This window comes from Mastigoproctus giganteus, chromosome 7, assembly GCF_048544385.1.
Source record: "Mastigoproctus giganteus isolate SK-2022 chromosome 7, ASM4854438v1, whole genome shotgun sequence".
Classification (NCBI taxonomy): Eukaryota; Metazoa; Arthropoda; class Arachnida; order Uropygi; family Thelyphonidae; genus Mastigoproctus; species Mastigoproctus giganteus.
In genome coordinates this window covers 187,881,799-187,896,168 of record NC_143581.1, presented here as the reverse complement: position 1 = coordinate 187,896,168, position 14,370 = coordinate 187,881,799, and the positions used below count along the sequence as shown (strand labels likewise).

Here is a 14,370-nt window from a genome sequence, read left to right as displayed (position 1 = left end):
TGAATCCTGGACCCCAAGTTCGCAGTTTTCCGAACCACTGTCTCGATAGCTGATGCTTTTTGGTGTTAGGTGGTTCGATAGAAGACATGTGGAGGCTGAAATATTCATACCATTCTTTTCTCTTATGAAAATAAATAAACCTTATTTATTTATTAAATAAAGAAGTAACAGTTGCTTAATTTTTCGAGGGATTGATCTGTGCTGTTTTTTTAGTGACTACTGGATTCTTTTAAAGGTGGATTTAGAAATGCACACAAGTATCTCACAAATGTATGCTTTCATGTATGTGCAGTTTATTGAATAATTCACAGACAGCGTTCAGCACTTGCAAGAAATTATTTTAATGTTTCATTTAGTACAATTTTAATTATCATAATCCAAATGAAAATTAGATGATGTAACTTATTTCTTTGCCATTCCAAATCAGTAATCAAGTCCTAATTTCAGTGAGACCTCCTCTAACTTTCCTTTGATGCTTTTCATTGAAAACTGCAAAGTTTCTTATCCTTGAAACAAGCCTAGTTAAAATAAAGTAAGATATTTTTATAACACCATTTATTTACCTCGCTAAAGAATTATTACTTGGAAAACAGCGTTTTATGGTGGTCACTTTACTGACTAAATTTATAATGATTCTTTCTTTTGTTAAGTTACAAATACAGAAAACATTTTTGTTATGTGCACAAACGCTCGTTTAAAATAAACAAAATTTTAAAAATTTATTTTGTGTTTATTGCTCATATTCGATAAGCTGTTTTGGCATATCTAGTTACAAGAAAAAGAATTAGGAGTACCGAGAAATGTGAAGAAAAATTTCTTAAGATATCCGCAAAGTCCTCAAAATTTATTCTGGACAATTATCCTTTGTTAAGAGTGAATATTTAAAGGTAAAAGCATAAAATGAAACTAAAGACAAGCAACATTAAAAGTGTATTCTACTCACACTCATTGCTCCACGTAATTCTGTGAAATTGCCACCTTTCTCCTAAAAATAACAGATTTATAAATTTAAGAATAGAACTTCTGGATTTGTGAGTGACGATTAAACATATATTTAATTTATTACAAATATTTGACTTTAATCTGTTTTTATATTCCTGATTTATTAAACCGAATAACTGAGCTGTAATAATATTATATTGTTGAAACATAAAATAAAACATCAAAATAAAAAAAAAAGGTTAAAACTCTGCAGGATTTTATTATTAAAACAGCATTTAAATATTCAGTTAAGACTCCTGAAATTACTGCATCTGAAAAATAAACTTTTAAGTGAATTCTATTACATTGTCGTCTTGTCTTCTTATATTATGAATGTAATCGTGTTATTCAAAAAGTGTATTATAATAGTATTGATATTTTTCTAAACGGACATATAAATATCAGTTTATGAATTCATAGGCGATCAATGTTTCACCTTCTCGAACTCAGTTTCGTATGACTCTTTTACGCAGTCTATAGAACACAAAACTCAGTAGAAAACCATGACGACTACCAAAGTATTATCATTAGATTCAAAAACCAACTTTCGGAAACTTATACTAAGACTTAAACTAACACAAGTTTAAAGAAATATTCATGGTTCTTGGTTGGGAGTAAACTGGAAACTGAGGACCAACCACGGACGGAAAATGAAGAGGATATGGTTGAAATGGTTGTTGTTAACCACTTCGACCAACTCCTTGATGGACTAACAAAGCCTGTTCACTGAATGGTTCAAGAATTTGCAGAGAAAATGTAAATATATTGAATGGTAAGCAATGTTTGCTAGGTGTGTCGTACAAAATTGCAGCTCAATGATTTAGATGCTTCAATCGGCTGACTTAACCTAACTGCTGTGTTTTTTCTACGGATCATGGTTTTCTCTATACGACCTTGAATAAAGCATCTGTTGAGATTTCCCAGAACCGCAACAGCAACGTTATTATCCCTCAAAAATGAAATACAGACTCTTATGAATAACTTGAAGAGAAAAGTTCCTGTCCATGAACATTTCGCATCTTCACCTATTCAAAATAAATATATTAGGTAGACTTTTTCCAAATTGTAAGCCTGATTTCTGCATTTATTTGAAGTAAAATATAAACTAAAACAACATATTGTAATAATAAATTGAAACACCTTTCGAACAGTATTTTCAAAACGCAAATTTGGTGCTCCTCGCATTCTTCCATAATAAAAATAAATAGATCTAAATCATTAGTATCATTCAGAGCTGTATCGGACATTTTGGTAGTTAAAATTTCAACAAAGTAACAATTAATGATATTAAACCTAAAAAATATATTAATGTATTCTTACCTTTAGGCAAGTTTTATGCTGAAAAAACAAAAAGAAAAAACAAAATTTCATTAATACTGAAAATTAAACGTTTAAAATCTTTTTGAAAATCCATTGTTATTAAATAAAGTTTAAGAAATTATTATTTATCAATCTGTAGCCTTTCCAAATGCCAATTATTTATTTAACAAACTTATTCATAGAAAATTAAATCATCTTTTTTTTATATTTTTTATGGTAGCAAACAGAAACGAAGGGATAAATGATTCAATACGATCCGAGAAGTATTACAAAAATATGTTATTTAGATTCTGTGGTTATTTTTTATTATGAACCAGCATAACCTACCCACATCCGAAATATAAACATAACCAGAAACCAAAATATATTTTATTATATAACAAATTTGTAACGGGTGTATCAATTTTCAAATTTTCATTGCGTACTTATTGAAATTTGGGAGTCATTGCTCTACGTGGTGTTGTTGATGTTATATTTAATACTCTGGCAATGATTAAATTTTATTTTCCTGGTATTGAATGCTGCGTACATTTCCGGTTCTATACGTTATTATAATGGCTTTTGTTTCATATTGTGTATAACAAACACAAATTCTTCGCACATACCTTTTCTTTCTCTGATTTTAAATTTCCGCATTTTGAAGTTTTTATCTTTTCACAAGATTCCTCCGTAGACTTTGCACCACATTGCTGCAAAGCTTCCTTTGTCTGTAAAAGAAACGTTGATCCATAAAGTCTATAATAACTGGTTTTCGTATATTCTTAATGTTAATAATAATACCCATTTATCGTTATGGAATGAAATGAGTTTGCGCTTGTGTCAATGTAATTAAGTAAACGATTTTTCATCAGAAATGCAAATAAATGTCCGAGTTCTAATCATAAAGGTTCATAGTCTAATAAATTTCTACATTCTCAAAAATTATTGGAAAATTATTAAATTTCATGCGTTCTCTAGTAACTTTTAACATGGAACACAGTTTCTTTTATTACTTAAATATATTTATTAATATATTTAAATAACTCCTTACTTTGTCGGAAACAAAATTAAAAAAGCAGTCATGTAACTCCTTTTTCTTCCCATCATCTAGAAAAGAAACATCGCAATTAGGTTTCGGTCTATTTGATAATACACATACGTTCATAGCAAAGATAATATCCTTTTTTAAACAATAGACGTCGAAATAAATTTTAAAATGCAGAAATATGATCATTAAATGAATTTCAGCGATAAATAACAGTATATTTTTAAAACAGATTATTTCAGAAACATTACAATAAATTATTTTTCAACGTAATCACTTCTTTTTCTTCATAATTATTCAGCGATGAATATAAGCCAAAGTAATAGAGTCATAACTTTTATTTCATACTTCCTCAGTGATAACTTTGTTAATTCTGCTCTTCCTATACCAAACATAACGACTCGGCATCCGAATTTTATTATATTTTTTAAAGAATCAAGAAAATATTTTGTATTTTTCTAAGAGCAGTAATATTCTTAATTTTTCGTAAAGGAATTTTAATTTTCTCACCCTAGGTAGTAACATAACATCTACTTAGGGATGCTTCTTTCCATATAGTCATACTTTTGTTATAACGAAAGGACTGTATACATATTACAAAGATATTTGATGTATACGCTGTTTATTGGAAAAATCCATTTCGATCAATATTCAGGCGGATGACTCGTATATGAATGATGTTCTTAACGAAGAGTGTCCTTCGGCTGTCCATGATGTTTAATGTACTGTATATCCCAATGAGAGACAGGAGGGTCGGCCTACTATCCTCCGCCATATGAGAGCTTATTATGATGTTATCCAAACTTTCTCGGTCAGTTCTTCCTGTGCAGAGTTACCTTAAGATATGTAAAGTTGACGTATTTTTTCTAATTGTGGGTTAGATGAGATTATCGCAAGCTCTTTTTATATCTAAAAAATATGATGCCACGTTGAGATATCATACTGTGGACACATTGTACCTGGATCAAAGTCTCCAGAAGATTGGCCACAGTGGATCTATTCCTTATGATATGAAGGTGGGCAGGACTGTAATTAAAAGTGCTTGGTCGAGCAGAAAGGATAACTTTTTCAAGCAGTTTGAGTAGGGAACTGCTAATTGCAGTTGTTCTGTAGTCTTTAAGAATTCTCGATTATTTATTTTCTTTTTTGTACAAGACTTACATAGTAACGGATTATTCCACCTCTTTGAATTTTATTAAATAAATGAGCTAACAGATCCATTATATGTAGATGCTATACGTCTTAATTACAAATAGTAGGGAACCATCTCGACCAACTATCGTATTGTTCCTTCCTTCACGGTAGCACACCGATTCGAATGAATCATAGGCGCTATGGAGAACTTCGGGTTTTTCATCCAACCGAAACAGGAGGAAACCATAGAATTCGTGTTTATAGAGGAGGAAACAATGATTTCGCATAGCTTTAGTTGTCTAGAAGCACATGTATTTCTATCGCCTTCTACGAACACGGTCTGAACGCGCACATCAACTAACCAGCAATCATTCATGGTTTTTTGTAAATCTGTACATCATCATTCATAGAAGGTAAAGCACTATGACATCAAACATTCTTCTGATTTCACAGTCCGGTATCCATTTAAGGTACAAGAATACAGTACATTTGGGCAATATATTGGTTTAACCATAAACAAATGCAATTAATTAATTTACCGTTATAAGAGATATTTTTAAGTGTTCTTTGATTGTTCTCACTCTTAAGAAAACAAACAGAATATCCAGTAATGAAATTAGTGAAGAGGACTTACCATCGCAAATACCTCGCATACACTTCAGAAATTTTTCGCACATTTCGCTCTCTGCCAGGCATATTACTGAAAGCCCAAGTAAAAGAAGGGTGACTGCTAGTTTCGTCATGGTGCTGACTCCTTTGCGTCTTCCTGTACGAAATGCAAAATTCTTTCTGTGAAAGGTGTTTTATAGCAATCTGAGAACACGATATGGGGAAGGAAATCTTCTGAGTGCTTCGTGGCATGCAAGTTAGCGTGTTCACAGGCATCTTCATCGACTATCGGACGGTTCTTGCATCTGTGCAAATATCCTGCACAAAGGCATATCATTGAACAATAACAGGAAGTCATATGAAAATCACTGAATAAATCGTTTTCGAATTATAATAGTTCTCTTTAATACTTTATTTTTAAGAATACACTCTCAGTAGCGAACGAAAGATATCTTTTATTTTATGCGATGTTACTGTGATACTTATAATTTAAATTTGCATAATCTTATAAGGATATAATATCTGAATATTTCAATAAAAGTAAAATGTATAACGTTTAATTCCTATAAAAACATTACGTTACATGAAATTTTAACTAGAACTTTTAAAATTGCTGACTATTTTCATTATTTTATTAATGAGTTGCATTGATTTGTTAGTCCACTTAACAAGATGCTTGATCATTGAACCTTGTTGGCATTGTCAAAAATTCTAGCAAATAGGAAAAATGTAAGGTAGGAATCCATGGAATAATACATGTTGAATCAATTTCAAATTTCTGGCTGAATTTCTTTCTTCAGAATAAAAGGATTGTGCAAATTTATCATGCATTGTTATCTATTAAGAACTATCATATAATCGTAAAACAGAATTTTCCTATTCCACCCTATATTCTACTTTCGAAACGAACAAACAAGTCATTCATCATGATTTCTGATTACTTATCATTTTAATCATGATGGATCACGATTAAAACAATTTATTCACGATGATTATAATTTAAATCATGATTCATCATGATTCAAATTAGCAACTTCATTTTTGTTTAAAATTCAGAGACTTTATTACAAATTCGGTGTTTACTCGTGGAGAAATTTAAATTACACTTTTTGAGAAAATACAAAAGAAATATATTAAAGCGGATACATTGAAAACTGCCTCAAAAAATAAACTTCAAAAAATGTTTATCTAAACTGAAGTAATGCATTGCAGCAAAAGTTGTTACTAGCAATCATTAAGTTATGGCAAAATTAAAGCATTATACCAAAAGGTGCTGCAATTATTAATACATTTTAATTGATTGTCCATTTTCTTTGATCTGTTGATCAGTCATAGAAAATGAACTCTTCACACCTTTGATATTGTTGAAAAGTCGATTATTTTTATGAAACCCGAAAGTTTATTCAAACACGAAATGTGTTAGAATCTATAGTACTTAGTACCGCCCGTGTGTTGAAGGTGGCGAAGATGAAAGAAGATTAATGTTGATATTAGACTTGAATTTCTGCGGACTGAAATTTTCAGGAAATACGTATTAAGGAAAAATTTTTCCAGTAAACAGAAGTTGAAAGGAAGTTGTTCTAGAAAACAGAATTTGAAGCGAAGTTAATTCCAGAAAACGGAAGTTGAACGGATAAATGAGGAAAAAGAAAAGATCCTTCTGTGAGTTTGAAGCTGATCAGTAAGTGGATATTGATCGGTTGCAGGACATGATCGGACTAGTTTGGAAGAGAAACGGCGAATATGGAGGCTAATTCAAACGAACAGCACTCATGGAACCATTTATAGAAAAGGCTTGCAACAGAAACAAAATGTCTATGAGACAGGGAATGGAGAGACTTTGTAAGAGGTGGGTCATTAATAAACCTAACTGACTTTTTTTGAATGAAATCTAGAAACCTGATAAAGAGTTTATAGGAGCACCACCCCAGATGTAGAGCAAAATCCATGGTAGAGTAAATTTGGGATTTATACAGAGTCAGCAGAAGTTTAGAAGAAAATTAATGCCGAGAACGAAAGAGAAAACCCAGTATTTTGGGCGCAGATCAAGAAATGTGCTTGAAATGTGATGTGCTTAAATTCCAATCTGTTTTGTGCCAAGAGAGATTGGAATTCAAGGTAATTCCTAATAGATATATGCAATCCTATCTAGCAATCTGAATCTTATCGATGATAAGCATAGGAGCAAAATAATCCTATTTGCGAGAAATAGGATTGAATGAGCTTAAAAGGATTGATATTAACTAAGTTATCTTTGACCAACTGGAGAATTACCTGGAGATCAGGAACTAGTGGTGGATATTCAGGAAGATACAGAGTAAGGTTTCTCAAACTGGAAGTTGGAATGAAATGTGCTATGAACAGCAAAACTGTGGATAGGATTTCCGCTCAATGGAAGAAAGTCATTAATATACAAGAGGAAATTAGTGGGAGAAAGTAGTAGGTTACTATGTAAGGCATTTATAAATGCCTTACTTAGTAAAACAATATATCTCATATACAAACTTTGACTTCAATAGCCTATTTACAAGCATAGATCAAGCTAATTTGAAGTTTGTCCTAAACAACCTGTATAATAAATACAAACATATAATATACCGCAAACCTATATATTGGAATAATCTGCTCAATTTGTGCATTTCCAACAACTACATCTTCGACGGTAAAATAGTTTACCAACAAACCATAGGTACTCCTATGGACAGTCCAGCGAGCTGTATCATCGCCAATCTATACTTATACTGGTACGAAACATCACTGCCTCCTTTCGTAGATATTTTACATATTCAAGGGCATTAATTTATTCATACTTAGTGGTATTCCCGGTCTGTTCTGTGTTCACCTTGTTACAATAAACAAATTTTCAAAAAGATAGTTTTCAGACACAGAACTTTATAAGACTTTTTTTTCTTTACTTTTATTCCCAAAAAACTCTCTGAAATTGCTCGCGGAGTTCCATACGGTACTAAACTACATCAATGCCAATGAATACTCCATTTTCCTTTGAGCTGTGATCTTCATATTACATTTGCCTCTTTGAATGCATTAAAAATAACTTTTTGAATGATTTTGATTAAAACACTTACGTTTCCTTGATATAGAATAAAAATGTAGTTTTATTGGAAATATCTCAGCGTTTTTACATTTATGTACTCTCATGTGAACTTCTTGTTGATTATCAAGTTGTTAAGAATTGTCATAATTGTTCCATGAACTATTTTTTGAATATCACAATATCTCTTATAAGAAATCTAAAGAATGCATCTGAATAAATAACCTCAGTCTCTTTTGAATGGAAGCGATTTCGTTCTTTCTAACTCCATTGTGCTGTGAATGCCACGTTTTGTAATGAGAGTACGAAATCTTATTTTCAGAAGCTGAATAAACATTGACACAAAAACTCCTGTGCAGCTGCAATATGGAGAAGTATTTTTCCTGTGTCTTAATCAAGAACTTAGCAAAGTCAATATTTATGGACGTTAACTAAACTAACTAAGAACTGATTTCTAATTTAAATTTTAAGAATATTACATTCTTCAAAGCGTTGATTTATTGCGTTACCACTTTTTTGCGTTATCTGACCTCTTGATTCTTAAAAGAATAGCGAGATCACTCAATCCTTTGAGACACTTTGGAAGAAGGCAGAATTATTGGGGATCTATTGGGGATCTAACGCTCAGATGCTTCGGCATCTGAGTTGCTGCGATGATAGATCCCCAGTCTTGTGCGGAGAAAGATGCGTTTCAGTGTTTGTGGGATGAAAATCCGAAAATAATAATACCGCGTTCTTCTTCTCTACTAGAAAGGTTCCTTGTACTAGCTTCCGAGGAGATTTGCATTATGATAAATGCATAGTTCAAGTGGATGTTGAATGTGCGAACTTGAAGTACAGTACACGCCGCTTACTGTAATTATCGATAATGTTATTACTTTTATCAAGTCCCGATCAGAGGTATTCTAATACATAAAAAAAAATAATAAATAAATAAAACGTCGTTTATTATAATCAACGCTTCGGTTTAATGTTACCACTTTTTTGCGTTATCTATGTTTACGCATGTGCAGTGGAAGTGATTACGTAACATCTAGATATATTCTTCAACTGCTATAGGTTGCGTGGCTAGTTACTGCTGTCTGTGTCTGTCGCTTCGTGAAATTCGTGTAGTTTGTTCGTGTTGTTAATCTACATCTCCGCTTTGCGTTAATAAACAAAGTTGAATGGCTGCATTTTTGTTCCGTTGATTATCGTTATCAGTTTAGCTGAGTCTCGAAGTGATCACAATAAGGGAAGTCCACTGTAGTTCAGCTAACATCAAAACGACGAAAGAATATAAGCAAAGCAACTAAGGCTAAGAAGTATCAGTATATTGTGTCTGTAATTACACGGAAACAATATACTGACCCTTCATAGTTTTAGTTGCCTTGACGAACCTCATTAAATGACTTTCAACATTTCATCAAGAGGTTTCAAAATCATAGAATTTTGAAACCTCTGAACATAAATGATTTAAAATATTAACATTTCCTCTTTTGACTTTATTCCTTGTAAATAACACTGTTTATCCAAGCTAGGATTTATATCTTTATCTAATCAACCCAAAACCTCCCTTACAATCTATTTCCTAAAAAATCGGTCAACTACTGAATTCCGCGCACTCAGATTGAACGGTCGTTAGTGTAGCTCAAATATTGACATTTATGGTAACTGAAGAAATGTTTCTAGTATCCGGCTTGGCCTAAAACTGAGCAACTAACGAAAACGTTGTCTATTTGAGTCTTTCAAGTTGTTGTGAATGACAAAGGTGGGAGAAGCGATTAAAGTGTTGGGGGAGAAGCGACTGGCAGGTCAGGGCCGAGCAAGACTCCCCGCCACCGCCGCCTCAACACTGGCTCTCTGAGTACCTCCTTCCGGGACAACTCCAGCTTTGAAAATTGTTAAAAAATACTTCTGTTCGAATAATTTATAAATGACCTTTATACAATTATTAACTAACTATTTAGCAACCTTTTTGTCACCAAAGGGAGAGTTGCTTAGTAAAAAGAAGCGCCTCATTGAAGTGCAATAAAAAATTGTTTTTTTAGTTTTAACACAAAAAGTAAACGATAGATTTCAATCGTAATAGTTTTCCCTTGATAAGCAGCATCGAATAACTCATAGTTAATGTGATTTTTAAATTTTTAGCTCCATTAGCAACGGAAATAGAGGGGGGGAAACACGAAAATTACTCACATTTTCCTGTCTGGCGCCGCCATCTTTAATTTTAAAAATATTTTAAAATTATATTTTAAACCTACTCGTTGAGCTCTTTCCAACGGTGTATAACAAGCTGTAGGTTGTAGAAAACATTTTTGTTCCCCCCACACTTTACCTACCCATTTCTCAGACAAATTTTTGTAAACAACGATCAATATGGCGTTATGTTGGCCCACATGATGTACAAACCCATGCAAAATTTCAAGTCAATAGGTTGAGTGGTTCCAGAGATACAATGCTGGAACAGACGGACAGACAGACAGACAACCCAATGACATTATAAGGGTCCTTCGCTAGACTACGGACCCTAAAAAGACACGTAAAGAATTTTAAAAATTATAAAAATAATTTTTTTTTTAAATCTTAGAAATATAAACAAAGTCTCAAAAATAGAAATATTCTTTAAAAAAAAAAATCGTACGATCACAACAGAACTAAATGACTCTGATAACTGAGAAGAGAGTGGGAGAGATATTGTCGAAGCTAAAAGTGATTTATCTTATTTAGTTATCAGAGAAAAAATGGAATCGAACCAATTATGTGAAAAGAAACACCAAAATAGTACGCAGATTTTAGCCATAATTATGAAAACCGACTTGGATTAAGCGGAGGTTTCTCTGGATTGAAGATGTGCAAATATCTCCTTAATTCAGAGAGATCAAAAAGGCGAGCAATCGCACACCTGTAAGCTTGACTTTTGTTCAAGAGAAAATAATGGATTCGTAGGTTAAAAGATATTGTGGGACAAGCCACTCAGATATGAGCTAAACATCAGTCACAGAATGGAGTTCTTAAGTGATAAACTTATCTGACCAATCTGATTGGACACCATGACTCAATAACAAAGGAACCGGATGCATAAAATAAACTTTAACATCATATACTCAGATTTTATAAACGATTTTGATATCGTTGCGTATTATAACAGACTGCTGTACAAATTGGGGCAGTGTGGCATCAATTACAAATTACTGCTGTGGATAAAGGATAGTTAAGTGAGAGAAGGCATCGAGTGCTTATCAATGAAAGCTGCTCTTCTCTGACTAATGCTATTAGTGAAGTCCCACAGCCGTGCTGGGCCCATTGTTCTTTTCTATATTTATTAACGATACAAAGAGACATGACACATCCTAGTTTACAGATGCTATGAAAGTTGGCATTATGTTATTGAAAGTAACTTGTTAACAGTTAAGGGCTTGTTGCAGTAGCATACCCTGCTATTGTAACAGGTTCTTATAAAATTAGACAGATTGGTTAAGAAGCACCAATTTAAATTTAACATTAACAATTGCAAGCTACAGAATATCGGTAAAACTTGAAATATATTAGGGCCACCCAAGACCGACCATATAAACACATATATATTATGTCCATAATGTGTACGTGTTCTCCAGTCGATTCGCCTGTTTTTTCTGGACGAAAAAACTTTAATTTCTGAGGGTGGGGGAACCTTTTTGTCCATGCCAGAGCCCAACTAACTCAGCCACGAAGTGAAAAAAGCCTATAAAAATTCTTCATGCCGTTGACATTTCGTATTGCCATCCTCTCCACACCGGTTTGCATAGACGTGGGTTGGATTCACTTCAATGATGTGAGGAATTTTTATTAGCCTTTCTTCACAATGTGGCCGAGATAGTCGGTCTCAGACGAATGTAGATAGCATGGTTTTATTTCTAGAAATTCGGGTTTTTCGTCCAACAAACATAATATCGACCACAGAACACATGCAATTTACAGACAGTATATACGGACCCATATGGCCTTAGTCGCTAACGCTCCTAAAACCCAATAACAACATAACAACCTAGAACAACCCCAGCATTTTTGAAGTCACCACACAGACCTCCCACTTTTACTTGATCTTTCCTAAAAAATTTTAACAGATTTTGGCTAATACCAATTTCTCCGCAAAAACCAATGGGAGGCTATCGAAGCCTATGCTGTTCTCGTGGCGTGGATTAAATGAAGGTCGAGAAGCGAGAAGAAATTCACTGGTACAGAAATGGTATAGGCTTCAACTACGTTAGTATCAGTATTTATAAATTAAAAATAGCTAAATTATTTTAGGAGCCATTCCTTCTGCAACATCCTTTATCGCTATTTATTCCTCCTTTCTTCCTTTTTTCTTTTCTTATTCTTTTCTTTATTTATTTTGTATTATATATTGTACACTAACAAATTTCGCACTTTCATCAGTCTACCTGATCTTTGGTCTTTTCCTTGGGCGTTTAGAGTCTAGCGGTATCGATTCAAAAATTCCTTTTGGTCCATCTAATGCCAGTTCTTCTTGATATGTGACCTGCCCATTTCCATTTCAAGAGCTTTATTTTTTCAATGATATCAGAGACTATGGTTTGTTGGCGAATCCATGCGCATGTTTTTCGACATCTTTTGTTTATGTTCAAAATTCGGCGCTCCTTACGTCTCTGTGTGGCCCTCAGTCTTTGTAAAGCTTTAGTATTCAATGTCCATGTTCCAAACTTTGTGTTAGGACATGGAGAACATATTGATCAAAACTTTTCGTTTAAGGCAGCGTGGCAAGTTTGTCTTAAAGACTATATTAAACTTTCCAAATGCTTTCTGTCCCAATTTTATGCGCTGTTCAGTTTCCATCATGATGTTTCCATTTGTCGAAATTTATTGCCTAAAATAAACGTAACTGTGCATTTCTTCTAGTTCTTGTCCAGCGGACATGTTTTTCTTTGGTGTGGTAAATTTTTTGAGCATAACCTGTGTTTTCTTGATATTTGTCTTCAAACCGTACTGGCGTCATGCTACAGTTCTTCGTGATCATTGGCAAAATGACTGATATCATTTTCAAATCGTAAGTGATTCAGATAATATCTTGAGTCCTTTATTACCCCCATTTAGCTGAAGTAAAATTTCTTCTAAACAAGCTGAAAATAGTTTGGGGAGATTGTGCCTCCTTGTCGGACGCCTTCTTTCTACGTTGATAAAAACTTATCATTGTTGACCGTATTGATGCAATGGCCCTTTTTTCATATATTGATTGGAAAATATTGATGTAAGTTGGCCGAGGAATTTATGAATGTTTTTTCATAATCAACGAAGGTTATACGTAATGGGAGGTTGTATTCATTGTGCTGCTCTACAACTTGGCGCACTGTTTGGATGTGATCCATTTTACTGAAGCCGCTTCTGAAACCTGCTTGTGTCTTGGGTTGTGTAGTAACAAGTATGTTTCCTTTTCTACTTGAAAATATCTTTGTGAAAACCTTGTAGGCAATTGATAATATGCTTATTGGTCGGTAGTTTTTTAAATGTGCATTGTCAACTTTTTTGTGCAGTAGGACAGCTTCTGCATTTTTCCATGCTACAGGTACTTTGTTAAGAAGAGGCATTTTGGAAATAGTTTGTCTAGCGCCTTACATACCGGCTGGCCTCGAGCTTTTGACATTTCAACAGTGACTTTATCCGGTCCTACTGCAACTCTATTTTTCATTGATTTTATGGCATCTTCTACTTTTCTACCAAATTTTCTTGTATAGCTTCTATATCTGGTATTGGATCCAATTGTTGTCCCTTATCCTTATAAAGGCTTTAATAAAATTCTTAATTTTCTTCAAATTCTTCAAACATTTGGCTCTTGTGTGTAAACATTTTACATTTTTCTTTATTTATCGTTTGATTTTCTGCTAGCGTTCTTATGACGAGATCAATGTTGAACTCGCGCTTTCTTACGGTCCTTCACATTTCTACATATTCTACATTGATTCTTATGTTACCATTTTGCTTCATTCTAGTCTCTAATCAACGCAATTGTTTCTTTCTTATTCTGGTTGGCTTTTCTTGTTTTTCCTAGGTTCAAGAGCATAGGCAGTGTCTATATTAGTCTCAATGATTTTAACATTATCAATTGAAATATCTGTGTCAGAAAGGTCTTGCAGCACACGAAAACGATTGCACAGGTCTTGTTCAAATTTTTTGCGACTTTTCAGTAGTTGGTTAGTGTCAATCTTCTCCACTTTAGTTGATTGGACCAATTTCTTTCGTTTTTCTTTGCAATAAATGCAGATTTTTGCTCTCA

The 14,370-nt window shown here is 33.3% G+C and overlaps 1 protein-coding gene across 1 annotated transcript; it reads right to left on the bottom strand.

Moving 5' to 3' along the window:
- Positions 1 to 396: 396 nt before the first annotated feature.
- LOC150083461 (uncharacterized) lies at positions 397 to 5,215 on the bottom strand. The gene is made up of 6 exons (XM_090377305.1): positions 5,094 to 5,215; positions 3,332 to 3,387; positions 2,907 to 3,008; positions 2,302 to 2,319; positions 944 to 985; positions 397 to 518 (listed from the first exon to the last, which is right to left on the bottom strand). The coding sequence occupies exons 1-6, from the start codon at positions 5,200 to 5,202 to the stop codon at positions 480 to 482; spliced, it is 366 nt and encodes a 121-aa protein (XP_090233431.1). The 5' UTR covers positions 5,203 to 5,215; the 3' UTR covers positions 397 to 479.
- Positions 5,216 to 14,370: the final 9,155 nt, after the last annotated feature.